This window comes from Juglans regia, chromosome 14 (assembly GCF_001411555.2).
Source record: "Juglans regia cultivar Chandler chromosome 14, Walnut 2.0, whole genome shotgun sequence".
Lineage (NCBI taxonomy): Eukaryota > Viridiplantae > Streptophyta > Magnoliopsida > Fagales > Juglandaceae > Juglans > Juglans regia.
The window spans coordinates 12,537,097-12,563,843 of record NC_049914.1 but is presented as its reverse complement, the minus strand read 5'-3'; the positions used below and the strand labels follow the sequence as shown (position 1 = coordinate 12,563,843).

The 26,747-nt window shown below is 37.4% G+C and overlaps 1 protein-coding gene across 1 annotated transcript; it reads left to right on the top strand.

The window, feature by feature from the left end:
* Positions 1-3,599: 3,599 nt before the first annotated feature.
* LOC108990078 (disease resistance protein At4g27190-like) lies at positions 3,600-26,287 on the top strand. Its single transcript, XM_035685579.1, has 8 exons — positions 3,600-3,773; positions 14,937-15,894; positions 16,207-16,299; positions 20,874-22,894; positions 22,975-23,718; positions 24,068-24,778; positions 24,906-24,971; positions 26,009-26,287. The coding sequence occupies exons 2-7, from the start codon at positions 15,018-15,020 to the stop codon at positions 24,933-24,935; spliced, it is 4,476 nt and encodes a 1,491-aa protein (XP_035541472.1). The 5' UTR covers positions 3,600-3,773; positions 14,937-15,017; the 3' UTR covers positions 24,936-24,971; positions 26,009-26,287.
* Positions 26,288-26,747: the final 460 nt, after the last annotated feature.

Below are 26,747 nucleotides of genomic sequence, written 5' to 3'. Positions count from 1 at the left end.
TTTTAGCATTGCTCGCCTCAAGGGGTTTACATGGATTATACATTTGATATTGATGAGGAAGGAAGGGTTGTGGCCTTAGTGATGGAAAAGGCTTATGATTCTAATCTGGATCCGGATCACCTTGTTAATAAGTCCAAGCGGAAAGAACAATTGAAAATAGTGTGCGCCATTCACAGCGGTAGCAACCTGCACTACCAAGCTTAATCTAAGATAGACACCTTTTTGGTCTGGAACGTTAGAGGTTAGATGTTCTAGGAGAAGACTAAAAAGTTTGGTAAATAAGAAACATGCAGACGTGGTTGCTATCTTGGAGCCATTCCAAGAGGAATCCAAAATGTCTAGATTGGCGAGTTTTGGGGATTTCAGAATTTTTGCTGTAATGAGTCGATGTGAGGGAAAGACTGGGTTTTTTCGAAGGGTGAATATGTGTTTGAGTTTTTAAGCATAACGGATCAACCATTGACAGGTTGGTTTAGCCTGGTGCATACAAGGATTTTGGTGACATTTCATGCAAAGTGTACACAATCGGAACGTAGAAGCCTTTGGCATGAGTTAGGAAATATTCATATGGAGGAGCATCCATGGTTGGGAAGTAGGGGATTTTAATGCGATTCAGGCTAATGTGGAACTTATTGGGGGCCATTTGAGACCCTTATCGGCTAGGGCAAATTTTAATGTGTTTGGATACTTGTGGCCTTGTGGAGATGAGTTTTTAGGGAAGAAGTATGTCTTGGTGTAATGGCCATGAGGGTCGATCCCAGATTTGGGCACTCTTGGATATGGCAGTTGTTAATATTGCTTTCTCCAATTTTTTTCGAGTCAACTTATATGGGTATCTAATGCGAAAATCGTCGGATCATTGTCCAATGGTCGTGCACTTTTCACTGCCAAGATCATCGTATGGTCCAACTCCCTTTAGATTTCAATATATGTGGTGATCTCATGAATCATTTTTGCCTTGTGTGGTGGCAGTTTGGAAGCAATCGGAGCCCAATAGTAGTCTTTTGAAATTGGCTGCTAAGCTGAAGATGAAGGTTGCTTTCAAAGCTTGTAATAAAAATGTGTTTGGTCGAGTTGATCTTACCATAAAGGCACAAGTGGAAAAGTTGGAGTTACTGGAGTTCCAACTTCATGAGGGTCACGATCTGGTAGTGGAAGAGGAATTATTGGTTACTAAGGTGGAGCTTGCCGAGTGGGAGGCAAGGGAAGAGGCTCGGTTGGCTTAAAAAGCAAAGAGAAAATGGCTATAAGAGGGGGATCGAAACTCAAGTTTTTCCATGCACCCGTTAACCAAAGGTGGAAGGCCTCTACTGTTTTGCGCATGCAGCTCTCGGATGGCCATATTTTGTCTACTTTGGAGGAAATTCATCAAGGGGCTACAAATCAATTTTAGTCTTTCCTTTCTACTGCGTCGAGTGTGGAGCCTACAGATCTTACTGGTCTCTTGAGTCCAGTAGTTACTTAGAAGGAAAATAATTTTCTTTGTGAGGTTCCTACAGAAGAAGAGGTTAGAGAGGCAGTTTTCTCCATTTTTCGGCATAGTTCTCCTGGCCTGGATGGTTTTGGTTCAGCTTTTTATATGTCTTGTTGGGAGCTTATGAAGGAAGATGTGGTGGAAGTGGCAAGAGATTTTTTTAATGGAGCGGCATTACCAAGCTTTTACTCGTCCTCTTACATTGTCCTTATTCCAAAGTTGTCGATCCAAAATGCTTTGATAAATTTAGACCAATAAACCTTTGTTCTATGGCTTATAAATTTCATTAAAAAATTTTGGTTAAAAGGATGACAAAGTAGTTGCCTATGTTGATGTCGTAGGAACAAGAAGCATTCATTGCCAGGCATAGTATTTTTAAAAATATTACTCTTATTCAGGAGATGGTTTAGTTTTTACGTAAAAAGAATCAAGGGGGTAATATTATGATGAAGATAGATATGGCGAGGCGTATGATAGAGTCCATTGGGATTTCATTTTACAAGTTCTTACTAGTTTTGTTTTGGCTAATAAATTTTACATGTTGGTTGCATGGTGCGTGAAATCTCCTTGGCTTTCCGTACTGTTGAATGGAATGCACAAAGGTTTCTTTCAACCTTCTAGAGGTTTTCGTCAAGGAGACCTTCTTTTGCTTCATTTGTTTATTGTGATGGAGGGAATTTTGCCTCGTCTCCTAAGAAGGAAGTTTGAGGAAGGGTGTATTGGAAAGTTCTATCATCCAGTGGGAGTGCCTTTGGTTTCACATCTACTTTATGCGGATGATCTTTTGGTGTTCGCTAATGGTGATGCATGGTCTTTACGAATGTTGATGAAGACTTTGGAGATATATGAGAATTGGTCAGGCCAAATAATTAACAAGGAGAAATCGGCAGTTTATGCTTCTAAACATGTGTTTGTTGAGGAGGCGTGAATTGTTGAGGAGTTTGGGATTTGTGGAAGGCCTGTTTTCGGTAACATACCTGTGGGTTCCTTTAGTATCTGGTTGTCTTACAACTAGATCACTTGAATTGCTTGTTAACAAAATTCGTGATAAGGTGGCCAGATGGAAAGTCAAATTGCTATCACAAGGGGGTCAGTTGATTCTATTGAAGCATGTACTATCTTGTATGGCTACCCTTTTGCTAGCAATTCTTAACGTGCCAATGGTGACCTTAAAGAAAGTGAATTATATTTTACCTACTTTCTTCTGGGGAGATATAAATGTGAAGGCAAAAAAGAAATGGTATTCATGGTTCAAGCTATGCAAGCCGATGTTGGAGGGGGGTTTGGGTCAAAGGGAGTTTGCGGATGTTCAACGTTCTTTTCACATGAAATTCACTTGGAGAATCTTGGTTGTGGATAATTTGTGGACTCTCTTCTTTAAAGTGAAATATGTTAGTTGTGGCCATCTTTTGCTTGCAAAGAACACAGCGGCATCCTCAAGATTTTGGAAATTTGTGATGATGGTTCTTCCAGATGTATGCGACAATATTTGTTGGAGAATTAGAGAGGGAAGGGCGTCTTTCTAGTATGATCGGTGGCTTGCTAATGGGCCACTTTGTTTGTGAGTTCAAGAGGTCTCCAGCCCTTGACTTCAAATAATGGAGGGTTGGGCTGGTTCAAACTGGGATCTAAATGTATTGGAGGATTTGGTTGGAACATATATTATGGGAGACATTTGAAGATGCAGTCGATCAACGCAAATCGAACACTAAAAGCCTTAGATGAAACCATGCACATCAGACAAGTAAAATAATTTTCAATTTTCAATTTTTTCATCTAATAATTACCTAAATATTATTCAAACACAAAATCCAAAACAACTTTTTCAAATTTTTAAATAAAACATAATAATAATACATATTTTTTAAATTTTAAAATAAAAATAATATTCAAACAATTTTTAAAATTTATAATATTTTTATTCTAACTTCTTATCTTTTCATTTCAAAATTTATTAAAATATTTTAATTCAAATTATTTTATAATTATTTATAGATATTTTAAAATATCCAAATGAAGCTTTGCATTAGCATGTGGCGGATAAGTATGAAATAAATGTGCCTACCTAGAAATAATTGTGTCTGCCTAATTTACAGACCCTACTCTGTGTGGTGGACGTCAAATGTGGCTATGAAGAAAAGAACATCATTTCATATAATAAGTACAGACTTGTGACTCTTATCACAACTACATTTGCTCAATATCGCTGATCTGATGCTCTCCATGATCACTTTGTTCCAATCCATTGATAAATTTCTTTGCTATTATTTCTGATCTGTTTCTGGAGAAGGAATACGAGGTAAGCCACACAAACTTCATAAACTATTTTTTGTCTACCCTTGGTTGTTTCTACAACATGTTTTCTGTCTCAATTTGCAGATGCTTTTTTAATTCTATAGAATAATATTTCTTTGATTTGCAAATATATTGGTTTCACGATCCTATTAGCTCTAGTCATTGGATGAAGAGTTGTTTTTTCTACATCTCAGATCAAAGAACAAGAGGTCAATTAACATGACCCAGATGGAGAGAGAGAGAGAGAGAGAGAGAGATAAACAAAATAAACACAAAAAAAAAAAAAAAAAAAAAAAAACTAAAAACTGAAAAAAAAAGGAAAGAAAGAGGTTCAGAAAAGGAAATAAAGGAAAAGTATAATATTTTTAATATTCCTTTTTTACAGAGTTTACACATATTTTTAATACAATGATCGGCTGTTCTATTAGTTTCTATTACTAATTTATTACATATCATGTCAATTTAAAACAATAATCCCATACCTTACCTATTTAGACGCCACAAAAGAGAAAGATGACTATTTGAGATGATTAATAGATCCAACAAACGATAATAAATTAATAATAGATGATGATTATTATTAGAATCAACAAACAAACAAAGAAACATAACACCTAAATCCATAATATAAATTAACAGACATAAGCATCATCAATAAAATTATAAATTATATTATTAAACTCTATCTATAATTAAGAAAAGACAAATAATCAAAGAGAAAAGCTACTAACAACCGGCCTTGCGCAACCTTATGCAACCTGCGCTCCTTTTGATGAGAACTTACCCCCAAACAGATTTCATGTGAATTATTCTAAGATTCAAAATGTGTGAAAAAGAAAATCGTCCCCAAGTCAACTCCTTTGTAAGCCCAACACTTCCACCCGTTCACCTCTGCACAACGCAACTCCACACTGCCACCAAAGTCGTGAGCGGCCCCCTGCAGTGCACCCAACCCCACAACCGTGGACTTGTACGGTGGTTCCCTCCGGTTCTTGTCATCCCACGATGACGATCATTTGACCAAGGACGAGGTCATCAATAGAGTCTTCTCTGTCTTCAAGAGCTTTCCAAAGTCGATCCCTCCGAGGTGAATGCTGATGTCCATTTCCAGCATGATTTGGGCTTGGATAGCTTGGACAATGTAGAGATTGTAATGGCTCTTGAAGAGGAGTTCAAGCAGGAGATTCCGAATAAGGAAGCCGATAAAATTGAGTCTTGTAATCTTGCAATTGAATACATCTATAACCATCCATTGGCTGGTTAACTTAATATAATCTGCCCAAGCTCATCTTTCTCATGGAATTACATGTAGAACAGTAATCTTTTCATCCATTTTGTTTTTGTCTTCTCGTTGGATGTTTGTAGAGTGATCTTCAAATTTGTGATGGAAAATAATTTGAAATCTGTTTAAAGAAGAGTAGCCTTTCCAAAAGTTGGCTTGTGATGCTTCTTCTTTAAACAGTAACAATTTCTTTAAAAAAAAAAAAAAACCTGCACTTACAATGAATGTAAAGGATGCAAGTTCTAGTAGAGGGGGATGGCCCAATCAATGTGGGAGAGGCGATGTGCGGCTTGCTCTTGCTGGTTTCATATGTTTGGCTTGGATTTGTTACGAAGAAAAAGTAGGGATTTTATATGATTTGTTTTCACGAAGACGATGGCCACTCTCTGGTTTCATAGAGACGAAGATGCCTTCCAGTCGATATTTTTTAAAAAAGAAAAGTGGGTGGGGGAAGAGAAATAAAATATTTCATCGAAAGCAGTGCCCGGTTACGTGGGGCTCCCCTAACCCGATTGCAAGTACAATTTCTCATAATCAAATATAGATAAATATAATAGAATCATAAACATTAAAACATAATCATGCAAGCAAAAAAACAAGATCTTGATGCACACCCTTGCAAAGTGCAAACAATAAACATCACACAAGAACACACTCACTAATGAGTATTTGTAGTTGTAGATGAATATTACAAAGTTACAAGTTACAACTCCCTTTGTGACTCTCCCATAATCCTATCAATTTAACAAACAAAGTTAAAAACTTACAAACCAGAGAAAGTACAACCATTCAGAAGTTATAAAGTATCATAATTAAATTAAACAAGTAACCAACTCTAAAAGCATAGTTTCCACCAGGCGCCTAGTAAGAACTCCAACTCAAGTATCCTCATTTTTTTTTTTCAAAATTAAACAAAATTAGACATTACACTACTTAACTAAAGGATAATACTAATAGTAAAATTAACATAACAGTTAATGATATCGTTGATGATTTATCTACCAGACTCCCTCCTATAATGCAACTTTTTTAGTCCTCTTCAAGTATTGCGGGGTTCATAGATAGGTCTACAAAAAAATAAAAGTTATAAGTTAAAAAATTAAACAATAAAAATTCAAATTAGTCATTTAAAAATGAAGATAAAAGTCTAAAGTTACCCGACTCAAACTCATAGCTCTCTGCATCATCAACACTATCTAGTCCAATAGGCGTTGACTTTAGCCATGCATTGATGTGTGCAAATAAGGGCCTATAGTTCTCGAAGCCAATGAACTCCGATAAGCATCTAACACACGACCTTCGGAGCTAAACACCAACTTAGAGACAATCATAGTGATAGGAATTGCGAACACATCTTGGCTACTCGGGAAAGATAGAAAATTCGGGGAATGAACTTTCCACCAAGTTAAGATTTGGAATGTATCACTAGGTGCCTCAACGATCTCCATAAAATATCGTTCAACCTCATATTTGGACTGCATAATGATCCCTGATTTTCGGATTTGATGATACCTTTGTTTCAAAATTGTTGAACTTAGAGCATGTGTGTCATCTAAGGAAGAAGTCGAGTCTGTTGGTCTTGAGGAGCTCCCACCTGCGCTTGAAGATTGACCATTGTTATTGTAATGGTGATATAAGGTCTCAATATCATTCTTTAATACTCTAATGAGCTGGTAAGCCTTCTCATTACCGAGGACATCTCTAATTCAAAACTCTACAATAACCAACTTATATTGGGGACAAAAAATTGCACCCACAAATAATAATCTATTTATTTTCTCGACATCCCCTAATGTTTATTGTGCTTGGATTTCATCCTCATAATCATACTATTTAACAATCCGACATTACTTTCACAACTCTTTTGCAAGTGGTTATAAAGTCCGGAAACCTCCTAAAGTATATGTGTGCAGTATGGTATAAACTAATAGATATGCGAATAGTGGTATCATAAAACAATTATAAAAATTTAACAAAGTACCTCATATTATCCCAATAACGAATGTCTGGCAGTCCAAGCCCTTTTCTCCCCTGCGGTGTCCTTTGACAAAGTATGATATACTTCCATCTTCGACTCCATCCTCTCAAAGGCTCTTTGATACATTTATGCTACATCAAACATTATGTATGAAGAGTTCCATTGAGTGGGAAAGTCTAAGGTCAACATACTATCACACGGAATTTTTAGTTGTTTGACACAAGACTTGAACTTGTCAACCCTTTGGGGGGAAGACTTCATGTACTTGACAGGATTGTGGACCCTGATAATTAAATCATTAACTTATTGTAGACTATGATATTGATCATGCGAGCACAACATCTAACATGTATAAATTCGCGATCACGAATTGTATCTTTTGAGACTATACATTTCCAATTCAACCAATCAATTGGTTTGTCGTTGGTACTGACATTGTCAATTGTGATGGTAAGAAATTTTTTAATTCTCCAATCGGTCATACAATCATCCGAATCCTTTCCGATCGATGAACTTTTGTGATCTTGAATCCACTTGAGTCCTAAAATTCACTTATGCAATGTCCACTCACTGTCAATGAAATGGGGTGATACACATATAACTACGGTTCTGAATTGAGGTCCATGTATTAATTGTAAACGAAACTCTTTGCTTAGTGGTTATAAACATATCCTTCATGATGACCTTCTAAATTTCATGCATCTTCAAACAATCTCTCATGACCATATACCGTGAAGGAATGGAAAATCAAGACTCTAGCTTAGCTACAAAATTACGAAACCCTTTTCCCTCAATAGTGAGAAAAGACATCTCATCCGTTATAATCATGGCGGCAAGCAACTCCTTCACTCTCTTCTCGCTGTAATGAGGGATTGACAGTTTTTTACTGCTCAGACCATCTGTGGCGGTGATTGTTTCATAACTTAGCTTTCGTTGATCTTTAACCATCAATCCCTTGTGTATCTTATACTGCACAAAGCCATCCAAATTTGCTATGAAAGCTGTAGTGCCTTACTTCTTAGAATGACAACCAAAATAATCACTATAATGGTGGCACCTTGCTTGCGGATTCTCACAATCATAGTCAATTTTGGCAAAATGGTCCCATGTCCATGACCTTCTCTTATTAGGTTGTGGTGGTCAACCATCACCATGCTCCACTTCTTCTGATTCATTAGTAAAAGGTTCGTGATTTTCAAATACTCGACTACTTGCAAAAAAAAGTAGTTGCAGATATGGGTCTAGGAGTGGAAGTACTTGTCTTCAGCATCACCTTGTTTATGATCTTCCTGAGTAGGTGTAACATCCATATCTATATTTACTTAAAAAAACAAAACAAGAACAAGTCATCATGATTCATGAAAGTTTCAATTAGAAAGAAATATAGCCTAATTAGTAAACTTGCACAAAAGCAATATATATAGCCTAATTATATATACTGTGTTAATAATGTGTATATGGTGGTGTTAACACTGCATGACATAGTGAGATAGTGGGATACTGACTATTGGGCCATTGGTTGTGTGAATAATGTGTTGGCTGTGTCATGTGTGAATAAAAATCAATAACCAACACTATTGGTTGTGTGAATAATATTGACACGATGAGATATAGACTAATGTGCGAATTTGTGTTACAGTGTTAATAATATTGGCTGTGTACTGAATATTGACATAGTGTGATTCGATCCTTTTTAATCATGTTTGAGTACTGACTTTTGGCTTTTCATTTTGTTTTGTACCCACTGCATGCCATTACAAAGATTGCCTTAATTTATATATAGCCCTAATAGCATATTAGTTGGTAAGTATTTTTGATTAGAAAAAGTTGGTAAATATCTTTGATCAGTTGGTTAATTTATATATAGCCCTAATAGCAGATCAGTTGGTAAATATATTTTATATATAGCCCTAAATTTTGATAGCAGATCAGTTGCTGATATGAGATATCTCAGGTGTTATAAATGCACAAATTTACCTAATAGAAATTCAATAAATTCAGAAATTTACAAAATTCACCAGCTCTGCCGGATTTACAAATTCACCAATAAATTTAAATTTACAATACCCATAGGTGTTATAAACAACAACTAGCAAGCCAAGGAGCGATTTTAAGAGGGAGGTGAAGCTGTCCCCAAATCTTCAATCCCTAAAAATAAAAAAAAACTATCAAGCCCTAGGCAACTTTAAAAATCAAGTGAATAAATAAAATGAGACCTCATAGGGCGAAAGAGAGTACACAAAGAAGAGAAGGTGCATAGGGCATCACGCCAGAGAGACCTTTCCACAGTGGGGCTGTGTGAGCGATGGCGTCACAACACAAAGTAACAAAGAGGAGTGGAGACTATCACTGGGAAGGGATTCAGGAAAGTGAAGGGGAAAAAAGGGGTCATGTGTTTTGAACCACATTTCAGACTAAAACGAAGTCGTTCTACTTTGAAATGAAATGACGTCGTTTCATTCAATAGCACTTCTGTAACGCCCCGGTCCCAGAGGTCCGGAGAGTTAGCTCTTAATACTTAAAACTCACAATTCATCAATATATTTATAGACTCCAAAATATAACGTCATCAGAATACTACAAAATCTCTTAATAAAATCCTCAACTTCTCAGAAATCTTCTATGAGTAATCCATTATGCTTAAATAATCATCTCACCGATGTTCCAAAATCCTGATCTTTAGCTGGACTATTCAAAAATCATCTGAAAAATAAATGGAGATAAGGGGTGAGTTATCAACAACTCAGTAAGCAGAGAACATATACTAGTGTATAAACATGAGCATTTTCACAGAGTTCAGAATGCAGAAACAAAACATTTCAGTATCAATATGCAAATCTCAAAAATACATATTATCAGAAAATCAGAGCAACTTTTCAAACATTTCATATTCAGAAAACCAACGTTTCATATTCAAAGATTCATTTGGCACAACATGACTGAACATCTTCGTCTTATCATATCATATCAGAGCATCATATCAGAACAGAGACCATGTTTAACCCCCGTGGTAGGGTTGTGCATCCTGCGGAAAGCCAAGCAGAACATAAATCACTGTGTTACCAAAGCGATTGCACTCAGAACAAAAAACCACTATTATATCCCGTGGCGGGCCAGAGGTTACTATTATCTCCCGTGACAGGGCCAGAGGTCACTATTGTATCCCGTGACAGGGCCAGAGGTCACTATTATATCCCGTGACAGGGCCAGAGGTCACTATTATCTCCCGTGACAGGGCCACATATCAGAGTAAAACAGAATCAGAATCACCATATCAGAGTCAGAATCAGAGCCAGAATCAGAGTCAGAACAGAATCAGAAAGTCATGCCAAAGGTTTTTCAGATGCCACATCATAACAGAGTACATAATAGAATAGAATCAGATCACAAAACATACTTTATGCACAAAATTTCATATTCGCTCTCTTTTTCAAAGTTCAGAAACAGAATGTCAAAAATAAGCTCATGTCTACACCAGTCATGACAGAAAATACTTTCTTCTTAAACAGAATCTCATGAGTAATGCAGAACAATTATCTAAGGTTGTTTTCAGATTTCTTTTCATAACAAAACATGCACATTTTCCAAAAAGGACCTCAGTTCATTTTATTTTAATGCAAAGTCTAGCATAGGAATCCCGCTTACCTGGACATCTTAGCTTTTCAGAATTTTCCTCAAAATGTCGAACAATAATTAATCGTCACCTATAAAATAATCACGTAATTATTGTAAATTTCCGATCAAACATGTATCTCAATATTTAAACCTGAAATACTAAAATAACCTATTTTCTTAAACTTCTAAAATTATCCTAACCCTTCAAAATATTATCCCTTACTAATTTCATCAATAGCCACTAAAACGAATTCATACCTAAGAGAGTAATCGAATAATTATTATGATAAAAGAATACCGGTGTTTTTAAAATACTAAAGTACCCCTAACGTATTATATATTACAAGAATACTATAGCTACTTAAAAAAAAATCCCATAAAATAAGGCCAACATGAGTTCCATTGAAAACTAAATAGTTCAAATTAACAATATAATCATCTTTTTTTTTTCCTTATATATAATAAAAAAAAAACAAGCCCAATCAATAAACCAAGTCCATTAAAACATAAACCCCTTAAACTAAAACCACGTAACGACATCAGAAAACATCATACAAAGGGCAAAACTGTAATAAAACTCAAAATTATTCTTCTTCCTACGCACGGCTGAAATACTATCTTATTTCGAAACCTTACCGAGAGGGAAGGTATACGTGCAACGTGCAGCAGCTCCTTGCTCACCAGAGGGGACCTCGCGATAGCGGTTTGGGGCGGTACAAGATGGTCGACGACGTGAAATAATACTGAGAAAGAGAGCGAGAGAGTGAGGGAGAGATGAGGGAGAGCGAACGGAGAGGATAGTTGAGTTCGGGGGTAGCTTACCGAGAGGTGAGCGATGAACTTGGATGGAGTGCAGTGCCCAAGAATACACTCAGTGCGGTGGCGATGATGTGGAAGAGGTTGGCGGCGGCGTCGCTCGGCTGGTTTGCGTCGAACAGCTGGAAGCAGAAAAGAAAAAAAAAATTGCTCTGTTTTCGGAGACAAAAACAAAGGTTTCTTTGGTGTTGCTTGACTGTGGAGGAGGTAGGGTGGCTGGGCAGTGAGAGTTGTTCTACGGTGGCTGAGAAGGGGTGCCACGGTGGTGGTGCAGGGACGGCGCTAAGGGGGGTCGTAACACAGAGGCAACGACGGGGCTACGCAGGGCTCACGGTTTGCCAACGGGCTGGCAGTGGGGCTATCACACAAAGACTTGACTTACGGTTTCTGCAGAGGTGCACCCTCCACGGTTGGGTTGTGGAAAGGAGGAGGTGTGCTCGGTTTGTTCTTGAATGGGTGGACGCTGGTGGCAGCAACTGAGGCCGTGAAGGAGGGTGATGGCGCACGGTGAGGTTTGAGACTTGGTGAAGGTTGTTTACTGGGCGTCAGTTTACTTGCGTGGAGATGGAGGTTGGCGTCGAAATAGGGGGGGCTGGGTGGTTCAAGCGGCTGGTTGCAGCGAGAAAGGCTAGTTTTCCAAGTCTAAAATGAAAACGTGTATCTATATGGTGATAAGAAAACCCTAAAGTTTAAAAAGAGAAAGACATGCCTGGGTAGTGCTGTGCGTGGGAAAATAAAATAAATAAATCAAATCATAATAATTAAAGTCTAACAATAAAATTATTCATTAAAGCAAAAAGTAAATTTAAAAACAAACATAAATTAATATCACCAAAGCACATTAAAATAAAATTCACAACTTAAAAATTATAAAATAAATCCAACGAGAAAAAAAATTCAATAAATTTTTAAAACAAGAACAATAATATTCAAATTAATTAAAGAAAATCTTCCACATAAAAAAAATAAATACGCTAAAAAAAATACGGGGTATTACAACTTCAATGTGGGCCGCTATCAGATGTAATTTGCTTTAAAAAAATAAAAATGGTTTGAGTTGTAGTTGTTATGAGTTTGGAAATTGGAAGTCAGAGCCGATATCAACTCCGACTTTGACTCTGATTTTTTTTTTACAGAAATTCCGACTCCAATTCTAAACTCTGAATTTTATTGTAGCACTGCTAGAGGCAAAGTTTATGGAGTTTTTGCCCACCTCTTATGTGGGGGCAAAGTGCGGATGCCCGCCGCGCACTACAAGTCAAATACTTCTTTGTACAGTATTGACAATATTAGCTTGGACACAAATTCCTATCCAAAAGTAAAGTATAATATTAAAGTTAATACAACATAGACTTTAGCCTATTTTTGTTGTATGTATATTTATATGATCAATATAAATGAACTATGACAAGGTTAAGTGATATTGAGATTTAAGTTGTGTTAAGAATATCTATACTTATTATATAAGTGGCTATGAAACGGCCACTAAACGGAAATTCTTGTTTTCCGTTATCTCTCCGTTAACTCAACGTTAGATCACAGTAACAGCTTTGAAAACAGCAACTTTCTTGTCTTTTGTGTGCTCTGGATTGAAATCGTAAGATCATTGTTCACGAATGTGGCCAGACTTGTAGAGTATCCTCACGTTTCTTCACTGCAGCATTACATATAGGGAGATGTTTTTCTTGGGTTGCGAGCAAACTAGCTGGCCATTAAAGCATGGTATATCTACGAGACACAGCACCACTACCAACATGGTTTTTTTTTTTCCTTCAAGACCACCCTTATCAAGCACTTACATGAACATGCTCTAAGCCTATAATGGCCAAAAAAGCAGTACGGGTCAAGAAAAAAAAGAGAATATTTTAAGTCAATTAATTGTTTTACAAATACTTCTTTTTTAGCAATATTTTAAGGTAATTAGACTTTTAACTTCTTCATTACCAATATATATAATGACTAAATTATCAATTAATACGGATAATATGATTTCATAAAAATCTATCCAATAAAAAAACTCATGTAATATCTGGAAATACATAAATAAAAATTAGTTAGTTATTAGCATAATTCTAAAATTATGAAATGTCAACTAATCAAATGTTATAATAAGTATTGTTATTGTTATTGCTAAAAAATGTAAAATATATACTAAAAAATATAACAAGCTGGTCCTTGCTTATAATTTTTATTTGCCACTTGCTTTGAAGAACAAATAAATTTTAGTAAATATTTTATTTAAGAATTCTCATATGTGATGATATTTTTTGATTTGATATATTATTTTGTTATATTCGTTTCATTTTTATTTAAAGTATAGATAATTTGATTGCTTGTATTGTTCAGTGTAGAAATCAATGAAATTATTTATTGATTGTTTATTGAAATTAAAATTGTTTATTGATTAAAATTTATATTTTTTTTAAGAATTACATTATTTTTTAAAATTAACCATTTCAGTAAACTAGGCAAACGTGCTTAGCACGTTTCTCCTGCACTAGTATATATATATATATATATATATATATTCTATTTTAATTAATAAAATTTTGAGCATTCAAAAATGTTTGGAAAATTTTAATTAATAAAAATAACGCCAACATCACAGACTACCCCCATTAATGTGCCCAATATATATGATCCTTTTTGTTCAGTCTCATATTCTGAGTTACTACAAATATTGGTCAAAATCGTTACTTGTGATACCCCATATGATATGGATAAGGGTAGGTGGTGTATGGGATCCCACATTGCTTGGGAAGGAGAAGTTCTTGCTCTTTATAATGTTCCAATGGGGCTCTAATTGTATCATTGACTAGTCCTTTTGGAGTATAGGCCATGTGGTTTGGGCCTTCCATTGGGGCGTTACAAATGGTATTAGAGCCTATCCCAACTAGAAATGTGGGATTTGAACCGTGCCACCTACAATGGACAGGCCCGACGAGGATGTCGGGAATTTAAGGGGGGTAGATTGTGATACCCCATATGATATGGATAAGGGTAGGTGGTGTATGGGATCCCACATTGCTTGGGAATGAGAAGTTCTTGCTCTTTATAATGTTCCAATGGGGCTCTAATTGTATCATTGACTAGTCCTTTTGAAGTATAGGCCATGTGGTTTGGGCCTTCCATTGGGGCGTTACATTACTAGCTTAGCTAGAAGGCATCCCTTCTATATATACATGCAAAGCAAATAATTGTGTTTCTTTCATTTACATCGAATAACTGATTTCCTTCATTTCGGTATTTATTCATTTCTTTTTGTCTCAATTTACAATCGAGTTTTGTTTTTTTGTTTTTTTTCCTGTACTATGTTGTTTTTTATTTGTAAATGGGCAGCAGGAGGCAAATTAATTTTTACTATATTGCGTCTAGTTAGTGTTTTTCATTGATATTGGTTTCGAAATATTTTTATTCTTACTTTTCAATTTAGTTGTGAACTTATTTTTCTCCATCACATTTCACATTTCTTGTAGTTACCAAAAAAATCAAAAGTGAAAAAACAAAAACAAAAAATTGCAGAAGTAGAGAACGAACGAAAGAAACAAGGAAAGAAAATGGAGATTGTGGTGTCAATTGTTGGAAAAATTGGAGAATACTTAGTTCCTCCTTTCGGAGAACATGTTGGCTATCTGATTTCCTACAAGAAGAACATCATGAAAGTAAACGAGCATTATCAGAAGCTACTTTTAAAGAAGGAGGCCGTGCAACAATCCGTTGAAGGAGCCAATTGGAATCAACAAGTAATTGCACGTGAAGTTCAGACATGGCAAACAAATGTGGACATAAGAATTGAAGAGCTACGAAAATTCCTTGAAGAAGATGTTAATGCTGATACGATGTGCTTGAATGGCTGGTGCCCAGACCTGAAGTCTCGTTACTCCTTAGGTAAGAAGGCTCAAAAGAATACTCAAGCCATAAATGAGCTATTACAAGAAGGTAAAGAATATGATCGGGTGTTCAATCCTGCTCCTCCGTTGGAAGTAGGATCAACATCCAATGGACGCTTTAAGAACTTTGAGTCAAGAAAGACAAAGATTAACCAAGTTTTGGAGGCTCTAAGGGATGACAAGATGGACATGATTGCGATATGTGGTATGGGAGGCATCGGAAAGACTGAAATGGCCAAAGAGATAGCCAAAAGAGTAAAAGATGATAATTTATTTGATAAAGTTCCATTTGCAATGGTGTCTCAAGTTCCAGACCTGAAGCAGATTCAAGCCGCAATTGCGGAGTGCCTCGGCCCGAAACTTAATGAAGAGTCTTTAACAGGAAGAGCAACTCAACTACATTCAAGACTGGTGAAGAATAAGAAGGTCCTCATAATATTGGATGATGTTTGGGAACCACTTGATCTCGAGGCTATTGGAATTCATCATGGAGATAAAGATAATAGTTGGAAAATCTTGCTTACCTCAAGAAATGAAGAAACTTGCAAACAAATTGCTAAGAAATAGGAAAACACTATGAATGCAAATCATTTGTTGAAATGCCTCAATGGGCGTATTCTATTTCTGAGCTTGGTTACAGAATGTGTATTCCCTTACATTAGCACTCAGTGCTCATATGGTATTTATAGACAAGGTTCAACAATTCTAACATGTGTACAAAATATTTCTAGAAGCTTCAGCAGTGTACGTCCGTAGCTGTATGAGGACCTTCACGGGTTGTGACCTTTCTATTATGAGGTAGTCTGTTGAGCATTCTGTTGTGAGCTGTTGTGCGAGCTGCTGTGCTGAGATGCAGGGGGAACGGCATTCGGTTGTGCTAGCTGCTGTGCTGAGCTGTGTGAGGGTGCAGCGCATTCTGTTGCGCCAATATCCCCCCGCGATGCAAGCGGTACATCAAGGATAGTAAGGCTTGATCGTAAAAGAGAGAAACGAGATGAGGAAAGCGGCTTTGTAAGGATATCCGCCAATTGATCTTTGCTTTGGAGAAACTTGACAGCAAGTGTTTTGGCAGCAACTCGATCGCGGACAAAGTGATAGTCCAAATCAACATGTTTAATTCGTGAGTGCATAACAGGATTAACAGATAGATAAGTAGCACCAAGATTATCGCAAAATAAAGTAGGAATATCAGAAATAACAATTCCTAATTCAGTTAATAAAGATTGTAACCAAAGTATTTCACAAGCCGTATTTGCTACGGACTTGTATTCGGCCTCAGTTGAGGACCTGGCAACAGTAGGTTGTTTCTTTGAACCCCAAGAAATTAAATGTGAGCCAAAAAAGATGCAAAAACCTCCAGTAGATTTACGATCATCAGGGCAACCAGCCCAATCCGCATCCGAAAAGGCAGTTATTTTAAAAGAGGAAATAGGGGACAAGTGCAGACCAAAGGTAGAGGTGAGACGAAGATAACGGAGAATACGTTTAACAGCTTGCCAGTGAATGAGACGAGGACAGTGCATAAATTGACAAACTCTGTTAACAGCAAATGAGATGTCTGGTCTAGTAAAGGAAAGGTATTGAAGGCTTCCAACAACACTGCGATAAAGTTGTGGATCCTCAAAAGAGGGTCCATCAACAGCAGTGAGCCGCGTGGATGAAGCCATTGGAGTGGACACAGTTTTGGACTGATGCATGTTTGTTCGAGAAAGAAGATTGGCAATATAACGATGCTGAGAAAGAAATAAACCAGAGGAATTTCTAGATACTTGAATACCCAAAAAATAATGTAGTACACCAAGATCTTTAACAGGAAAAGATTGACGCAAAGCAAGGATAAAATCAGTGATCAAAGAAGTAGTAGAGGCTGTTACAACAATATCATCAACATAGACTAATACGTAAATAGAATCAGATGAATGCGAGAGTATAAACAGGGAAGAGTCAGAAGCGGAAGCATGAAACCCTAGATCTAACAAACGTGAACTCAACTTAGCAAACCAAGCCCGTGGGGCTTGTTTCAAACCATATAGTGATTTTCGAAGCTTGCAAATGAAATGAGGATAGTCAGGATTTACAAACCCAGTCGGCTGATGCATGAAAACATCTTCTTCGAGGTCCCCATGTAAGAACGCGTTCTGCACATCCAGTTGATGAAGAGGCCATTTCCGAGTAACTGCAAGAGAAAGAATTAGACGAATGGTAACTGGCTTAACAACAGGACTAAATGTTTCAGAGTAGTCAAAACCGACTTGCTGGTGGAACCCTTTCGCAACTAACCGAGCTTTTCGGCGTTCAAGGGTTCCATCGGCATGTCGTTTAGTTTTAAGCACCCATTTAGAACCAAGAATGTTGATATTGGAGGAAGGAGGGACTAAATCCCAAGTATGATTTCGTAAGAGAGCTTCAAATTCGGAGGCCATAGCATCTCGCCAAACCGAATATTGTGAAGCCACTGTGTAGGATGTGGGTTCCTCAGGAATGGGTTTAGATTCAGTTAGAGAAGCCGAGACTTTTGGAAGGGGCCAAGACAAGGTGCCATCCGTGCGGTGAAGAGGACGGGAATGATGGGTTTTTGATCGAGTTAGCATCGGATGTGTGTTAACGGGATTTGATGAGGGAGATGTGGTAGGGGTTGATGAGACCAACGCAGGAGGTAGAGAAAATTGAGGGGAAATCGGCGCAGGCGAGGAAGAAGCAGAAGGAGAAGTAGGGTTTGAGGAAGGCGGCAGATGAGATAAGGTAGTGTTGGATCGGGTCGGCGAAGTAGGGTTTGAACGGGCCGAAGGTATGGGAGAGGAATGGACCGGGGGAGAGATAAGGAAATGGGCTGAAGATGATCGTGGGCTAAGAGAGGAGGATTTAGAAAGAGATTGGGTATTAGAGTTAAAAGAATCGGGTGAAGAGGGAGGCCCAAAAGGATGATTATGAGAGTGGATGGATGGAGAAGAAATAGTAGAGGAGTTTAGAGGAGAAATAGAATCGGAGAAAGGAAAAGAGTTTTCATCAAAACGAACATCTCGAGAGACATAGATTCTACCCGTAGGGATGTGTAAACAATTATATCCTTTATGATTTAAACTATATCCGAGAAAAACACAAAGTTGAGAACGCATGTCCATTTTATGACGATTGAAGGGACGAAGATTAGGCCAACACGCACACCCAAAAACACGTAAAAATTTATAATCAGGTTGTTGCTTGAATAAGGTTTGAAAAGGGGAGATATTTTTTAAAATTGGAGTAGGCATCCTATTTATTAGAAAGGTAGCAGTTTGAAAAGCCTCAGCCCAATATTTAGAGGGAGCCGAGGACTGAGCTAGAAGAGATAGCCCAGTTTCAACAATGTGACGATGACGACGTTCTACACTTCCATTTTGTGCATGAGAATAAGGGCACGTAATGCGATGAGAAATGCCAAAATTAAGAAGAATAGATGAAAGTGGGCGAAATTCACCACCCCAATCTGTTTGTACAGCAATAATATTGTTAGAGAAAGTATTTTGTACAAACTTAATAAAGGCTAAGAAAAGTTGAGACACTTCAGATTTAGCATGTAAAGGGAAATACCAAATATATTTTGTAAAATCATCAACAATAGAAAAATAAAATTTGAAACCATTAGAGGACAGCACAGGCGCTGGTCCCCAAACATCTAAAAATAAAAGTTGAAAAGCATGAGAGGATCGAGAAGGAGAAGGTGGATGAGGGAGAGTGTGAGATTTTGCTTGAAGGCAAGCATTACAAAGAGGAGAATAAGGCATAGTTATAGTGGGTAGACTATGTTGACGAATAGTAAACGAAGTGATACGAGAAGAAGGGTGACCCAGGCGGGAGTGCCAAATTTGAGGAGTTGTTCTTTCACCAATGAGAGCATGATGTTGAATGGTGCCAGTAGACTTGGAAATGAACTCATCATGTGGTGGAAGCACGTACAAGCCGTTCTTAACGGGGCCCTGAAGAAGTACTTCCCGGGAATGCAAATCCTTCACAAGAAAACCAGATGAATTAAATTCAAAGAAAACAGAGTTATCAAGACAAAATTGTCTAACTGATAATAAATTTCTAGAAATAGAAGGAACATGAATTAAATGACGAAGAAGAAATTTGCCAGTAGGTGTTGGAAGAAGGCCAGTGCCAGTATTCTGTATGGGAAGAGAAGATCCATCACCAATAGAGACTTGATCAGGTCCAGCATACGGTGTTGACTCTAAATTTAAATTAGAGAAATCAGATGTAAAATGATTCGTGGCAGCCGAATCAGGGAACCATAAATTGGAAGAAGTGGAAGTATTAGGCACAGACGTATAGTGAGCTGTGAGAGATGGAGGTGGAGATGGTTGGTAATTATGAGTGAAACGATGGTAGCATTGAGAAGCAGAGTGCCCAACCCGATTGCAAATCTGACAGACGGGTTTGGAGGAAGAATAAGAGGAAAAAAAATTTGGAGGACCCGAAGGTGTGTTGCGGGCAGTACCTCTGCCACGACCACGACCACGGCCGCGATTTTGATTGGAAGAATTTGAAGATGGACGAAAATGCGTAGAATTAGCAGAGAATGACGCAGAAGACAGAGTGGTTTGGGTCTGATGTGTAAGACGAGATTCATGATTCAAGAGATAACTGTAAACTTGAGAAGAGGACAGCGGTTCGGGTCGAGTAGTGATGGAGGAGACAACAGACTCATAATCAGGACTTAAACCAGTGAGAACGTAGATGATAAACTCATGTGACGAAAGAGGATGACCAGCGGAAGACAAAGACGAGGCTAACGATTTTGCTTTGTGAAAATAGGTGGAAACACTGTCGGAGCCTTTTTTGAGAGTTGCCAATTGGTATCTTGTTTGCATAAGATGGGCAGTAGATTGAGCCGAATAGAGATTATTGAGAGTAGACCATATTTCGTGAGAAGTGGGACAATCAACAATTTGAGCAAGAATGGTGTCGGTGAGGGAGGAATAGAGAGCCGAAATAATCATCTGGTCTTGTAGGAGCCAAGAGTTATGGGCTGGGTTGGGTTTGTCATCAATGGTGGAAGGGGGCGGAGGAAAAGAACCATCAACGTAGCCATAGATTTGATGGCTTTTGAGGAAAGCAAGAAGTTGTGCTTTCCATAGAGGAAAGTTATCATGTGAGAGTTTGACCGTAAGGAGATGAGCAGCGGTGTTGGTGAGGGAAGGAGTTGGAGGTGGGGGAGCCATTGAAGGATCGTAAATGGACAGAGGTCCTATTTGGCTCTGGATACCACTATGAATGCAAATCATTTGTTGAAATGCCTCAATGGGCGTATTCTATTTCTGAGCTTGGTTACAGAATGTGTATTCCCTTACATTAGCACTCAGTGCTCATATGGTATTTATAGACAAGGTTCAACAATTCTAACATGTGTACAGAATATTTCTAGAAGCTTCAGCAGTGTACGTCCGTAGCTGTATGAGGACCTTCACGGGTTGTGACCTTTCTGTTATGAGGTAGTCTGTTGAGCATTCTGTTGTGAGCTGTTGTGCGAGCTGCTGTGCTGAGATGCAGGGGGAACGGCATTCGGTTGTGCTAGCTGCTGTGCTGAGCTGTGTGAGGGTGCAGCGCATTCTGTTGCGCCAATACAAATGAATACTCAGAAGAATTTTCCAATCGAACTCTTATCTAAAGAAGAAGCATGGAATTTTTTTAGAGAGATGGTAGGTGATTCTTGTATTGGTATCCCCAGTCTACGACTAAAAGCCAAAATGGTTGAAGAGGAATGTGGACGTTTACCTATTGCTATTGCAATTGTTGGAAGTGCTATGAAGGACAATAGCGATGAAAATGTGTGGGATGCCGCGCTTGAGCAGCTTAAAAAGTCTATTCCACAATATATCCCTGGTCTAAATCCAAAGGTCTATGCCAGCATAGAGTTCAGTTACATTCATTTAAAAAGTAAAGATGTCAAGTCGTGCTTCCTTCTATGTTGTTTGTTTCCAGAAGATTATGATATACCTATTGAGGATTTAGTAAGATACGGAGTTGGACGAAGGTTGTTTGCAAACATTGATACGATAGCAGAAGCAAGGCGAAGGGTCCATGCAATAGTTCAAAATCTTAAAAGATCAAATCTATTGCTAGATAGTGGGAAAAAAGAATTCATTAAAATGCATGATGTTGTACGAGATGTTGCCATATCAATTGCATCCAGAGATGAACATGGTTTTATGGTCAGATATGATGTTGGACTTGAAGAATGGCCACAAAATGATACATATGAAGGCTTTGCCGCAATTTCTCTTATGCTTGGAAAAACAACAAAACATCCTGAAGGGTTGAACTGTTCTAGACTTCAGCTTCTGCGGCTGTCATCTTCCGCTTTTCCACTCCCACCTAATATGTTTGATGGAATGAAGGAACTAAGAGTGTTGTCTTTGGAAAGAATGTCTTTGGAACCATTGCCACCATCAATTCAGGTCCTTAAGAACCTTCGAATGTTGATGTTGGAGTACTGTTCTGACAAATTAAAAAATGTGTCGATAATTGGAGCGCTTGAGAAACTAGAAATGCTGAGCTTTTGTGGTTCTGAGATCGAAGAGGTTCCAAAGGAAATAGGAAATCTTAGTCAGCTGAAGTTGCTAGATGTGTCGAGATGCCGTTCTCTTGAGCGAATTGCAGCTGGTGTCCTATCTCGTTTATCTCGACTGGAAGAATTGTACTCGTACGAATTTGATAAATGGAAATCTACGGGAGAAAATGGAGGAGGAATAGATAATGCAAACCTTGCCGAAATAATCCCGTATTCCCATCAAATTATGGCTTTAGAAATTTCTCTACCAAGTATAAAGTTCTTGCAACAAGACTTGCACTTCAAAAACCAAAAGATGAAATTTAGGATGAGAATTGCACCAAGATTTCAATGGCTAGAACTTGATTCAACTTCAGAAGACGAATTGGTGCTCCATGGTGACGCCAAAGATATTGTGGAAAAGCGGGCGAATATTTCTCCACTATTGGATAAATCTCAAGTTTTGTTATTGAAGAATATAAAAAACTCAAAATGTCTTTTGCATGATTTAGACCGAAAAGGTTTTCCATGCTTGAAGGATCTTCAAGTTTATGAATGTAAAGATGAAGAATATTTGCTCGATGTCAGACCAGACGACACTCTACATGCTGCTGCCTTCCCTCTCTTGGAGTCACTAAAGCTCACCAAGTTGGCTAATTTAAAAGAGATATATCATAGCAAAGTCTCGAAGAGGCCCTTTAGTGGTAGAGGTGCCCTCAACAACCTAAGATCTCTTCAGTTATGTGATTGCGGGAGTTTGAAGCATGTCTTTTCAATGCCCATAGTGAGCAGTTTGGTTCAACTCCAAGAGTTACACGTAAGTTATTGTAAAAATATAGAACAAATTTTCTCTTTTGGTGGCGGAGAACATAAGAAAGCATTGTCTGAAATGAATTTGGCGAAATTGACAAAAATAATACTCGGGAATCTACCAGTGCTCATTGGATTTTGTAAAGCAATGGATCCTGTTGATGAGCATCCCCAATCTACCACCCAAGCATCCTTGTATCAAGAGGTATGATTTTTTTATCAGTCATTCGATATTTATTTTTAGTTGTTACCTATTCATGATACTCGAACTTGTGAATTTGACAGATAAAAGGATCTGGCACTGAAGTAACATCTGTCTCTCATAAACTATTTTCATCCAACACCATTTCTTGGATACCCAATTTAGAAGTACTTGAGGTTCAGAAGTCCCATTCGCTACAAGTGCTATTTAATTTGGAAGGACAAAAGGTCAAAGAGGACTGTACACTTTCTCAATTGACAACTCTGTACTTAGTCGATTTATCCGCATTGACACATGTGTGGAAGAATATTCCGCAAGGATTTCAAGGCTTTCAGAATCTCATGACAATTAAAATCAGCGATTGCCATAATCTAACATATTTGTTTTCAACTTCTGTTGCGAAACTGCTTGTACAACTTCAAGAAGTATATATTTCGTATACCAATCTGATGGAAAATATTATTCAAAGAGAGCAAGAAGCTGGAGAAGAAAGGGAAGCCTGTCCTATTAAATTGCCATCTATAAAAATGATCAGTTTGCATAAATGTCCAAAATTGAAGACATTTGGGTCAGAAACTCAGAGCCGAAGAAAACAAAAGAAAATGGACCCAAAATTGGATTCAAGAGTCCAAGGTTCCTTAGTAGTACGAGATTCCCCTGATTTTCTTGGTGGATGCCTTGAGTCGTGTGTACCACATCGCAAGAATTATAAACGGGAGGTTGTGTCAGATCAAAGCATCAGCAAGAGATCCAAAGGAAGCTCCTCTGTAGGGCGAACTAAACACTACAATCATGGACAAATACCAAATGATCTTGCCATCACAGAGGTCTGTAACTCTTGTTCCATTTTGTTCACATTTTCTTTCATTTTTGTTTTGCTAAAAAAGGTCAGTCACTGATTTGGCCAACCATTTTATTGTGTACGCATTCCAGGTTTTAATTCTCATGAGTTGATTCATGGATTTTCCTTATTACTATATGCTTTAATTTCATTTTACAAAGAAATGACATGATGTAATATACATCTTATTGCAAACCTTACTACTAGCTGTGGGTTATGTGATCTTCTCTTTTGTTCTCTGTCTCATAATGGTAAAAAAGAAGTCCTATTTCAAAATGTTCATGTCTTTTTTCTATTCAAGTAGTATTTGTTAACAGTTTTTAATATTTTGATAGGTTACATTGACTAAGCAAGAGCAAAGTGTGACTGAAGAGACTGACAATCAAGTAAAGATATGGTCTTTTATCCAACCCAACTTGGTTGAGAGTTTGCAAACTCTAGAAGGACTTGGTATAACTGCTTGTGATTTATTGGAAGTGATATTTCAACTGGAGGGACTGCATGTTGAGGAAAGCCAGCTTGTCTTCGACAATTTGACATGGTTAAGTTTAGACTATTTGCCGAAGCTATTGCATATATGGAAAAAAAGTCCACCAGAAATTAGAGGCTTCGGTAACTTGAAAATTCTACAAGTCTCAATGTGTGGCAGTTTGAAATACTTAATCTCGCCATCTGTAGCTAAACTTCTCGTGAAATTAGAGAAAATGAAAGTTTCGAGCTGCAGTGAAATGGATAAAATCCTTGCAAAAGGATTGGGAGGAGAAGAAGAAGAAAGAGAGGTGATTGTATTTCCCCGAGTGACTTCCCTCTCACTCATGGATTTACCAAAATTAGAGTGTTTTTGCAACGAAGCTAATGCTTTTGAGTGGCCGTCCCTGGAGAAAATAAGAATAGTTAGATGCAACAGCTTGAAAATGTTTGTCCCAACAGAGATGAAAACTCCTAACCTACAAGGAGTATATACAGATTATCAAGGGGAAAGCCCACTAGTACCCATGGTAGGAGACCTCAATGCCACCATACAACACATGATCATCAAAGGAAAGGTACGTACGTTAAGCACATTCTATAGTAAACATTTTTTATTGACCTCTCATCAGCAGCGACACAATTAATGTTTCAATATCCAAAAAGTTGTATCATTGGGTTATCTAACCTGATCTCTGCTTATAGGCCGGCTCCAATGATGAGGGCTCCAATTAAATCTATGCTTCATCATCTTCTGAGTGGATCTCGAAGGTACTTGAAACTAATTAGGAATTATATTTTTTTTTAATTTTTCCTATCCAACTCTTTCTTAGAATCTAATTTCTTTAGGTTATTTTTTTCTTAAATTGTAATAAATTGTTTTGTTTGATTTTTTTTATTACATTTCTCATTTTATCCCTTGAATTTTGTCAGATCTCAGCCCTCTCGTCTGTGTATTTTTCAATATTTTGAATATCGTACCGGAAGCCGTACCGGTCAAGGCATTGAAACGAAATATTTCGATACCAATACCGTTTCATGTACCGTTTCAAGATAGTCAATAAATTATATATATAAATATATATATAAATTATATTCCAAAATAATAGTCTATATATTAATAAATTATATATAAATACATATATATATAAATTATAAATAGTCTAATCTAAATTAGAGGTAAAAAAATGAGCTTGTAGTCGAAATATAGGCCGGTACAGGCCGAAATTGAGACCGGTCGGCCGGTATTTGAGCCAGTACAAAATGTATGGAGTACTTGTACCGGCCCAATGGCCGATACGGAAAAGTTCGACCGTATCTACTGGTATGGTACGAAATTGAAAACCATGGTATTTTCTACCGTCCTTTTGTCCGTGTAATCACCATCACTTCTACCATTTCTTGTAGTATGGTCTCTTATGAGCTGATGACTACTTGAGGAGTATTTATAATTTTTTTTTTTCGAACGACTTTAGGATGACATGTGCCTATATATATAATTTTCAAACAGATATATAGATGCCTTGGATTAATATTGACTAATCCAATTGTTATTCCATTTGGTCTGACTTATTTATTTATTATTTTGCTACCTTTGACTTACAACTCTACATATATATTATTATAGACATGGTTATCCCTAATCTTTATTTTTATAATCGGATTAGATTGACCATGATTCTCTTGTCATATTATCATTTTTCTAAAAAACTTTTTGGTATGGCTACATGATTGAATTTTATTGATATTTAATGCATCTGCTTTTATTTATTTAATTGAAGAATTGACAACTTGTGAGTTTGAAGCAGGGCATCATATTATGACAAGATCAACTTAGTACAGATCGATTGCAATATGGTTCGTAAGTGTTCTTGTCCAAGATTGTTACTGGTTCTACAGCTCGTACCAATCGAGTGTTGAAGTCTAGGAATGCTGTATGCAGTTAGCCCTTATTATTTCCATCGTTTTCTAATTATGTATCTAAGTAGGAAACTATCTCTTTGTAACAGAGTCCAAGTATACCATGATGACTATAACTCTTCTTACTGTACTTGTGTATGAAATTCTATATGTTGAAGACGTGTTTCGCATCCTATTCACCAAGGCAAACAACTTGATTTGGTAGAAGTTGAACAGGGTCTAGTTGAAAAGCCAATAGAATATCTCTAATAGCACGAGAAAAAGGAAGTCTAGCCTTAAACGCGCATATACAGATATCCTCATAGACAAAAATCTCATCTTTATTTGTGGTGAAAATCCCGTACTCATCAGACCTAGGAACATGCAAAGTGACTTTCTCTAGAATAGCGTATCTATTGCAAAGATCAAGTAACTCAAGCTCTGTTATCATGGACCTCCACTTTGTGACATTACAAGGTTTGCTCTTCTTATCTACCAGAGTCGTACTAGCTCCGATGGATGAGGTAGCCTCATGAGGAAGAAGCAAGTATGAACGAAAAGCAGCAAGGAAGAAGGTGATGAAAGAGAAAATCGAAAAGCGAATAACTACTTGGGAATAACGTTTTTCGATAGCTATTCAATTTCTTG

Excerpts from the sequence above, each read along its gene's own strand:
- LOC108990078 (XM_035685579.1), top strand. The coding sequence starts at position 15,018 with ATGGAGATTGTGGTGTCAATTGTTGGAAAAATTGGAGAATACTTAGTT. Across the intron at positions 22,895-22,974 it reads AAGCATCCTTGTATCAAGAG|ATAAAAGGATCTGGCACTGA; the intron begins GTATGATTTTTT and ends TGAATTTGACAG. Across the intron at positions 24,779-24,905 it reads ACATGATCATCAAAGGAAAG|GCCGGCTCCAATGATGAGGG; the intron begins GTACGTACGTTA and ends CTCTGCTTATAG.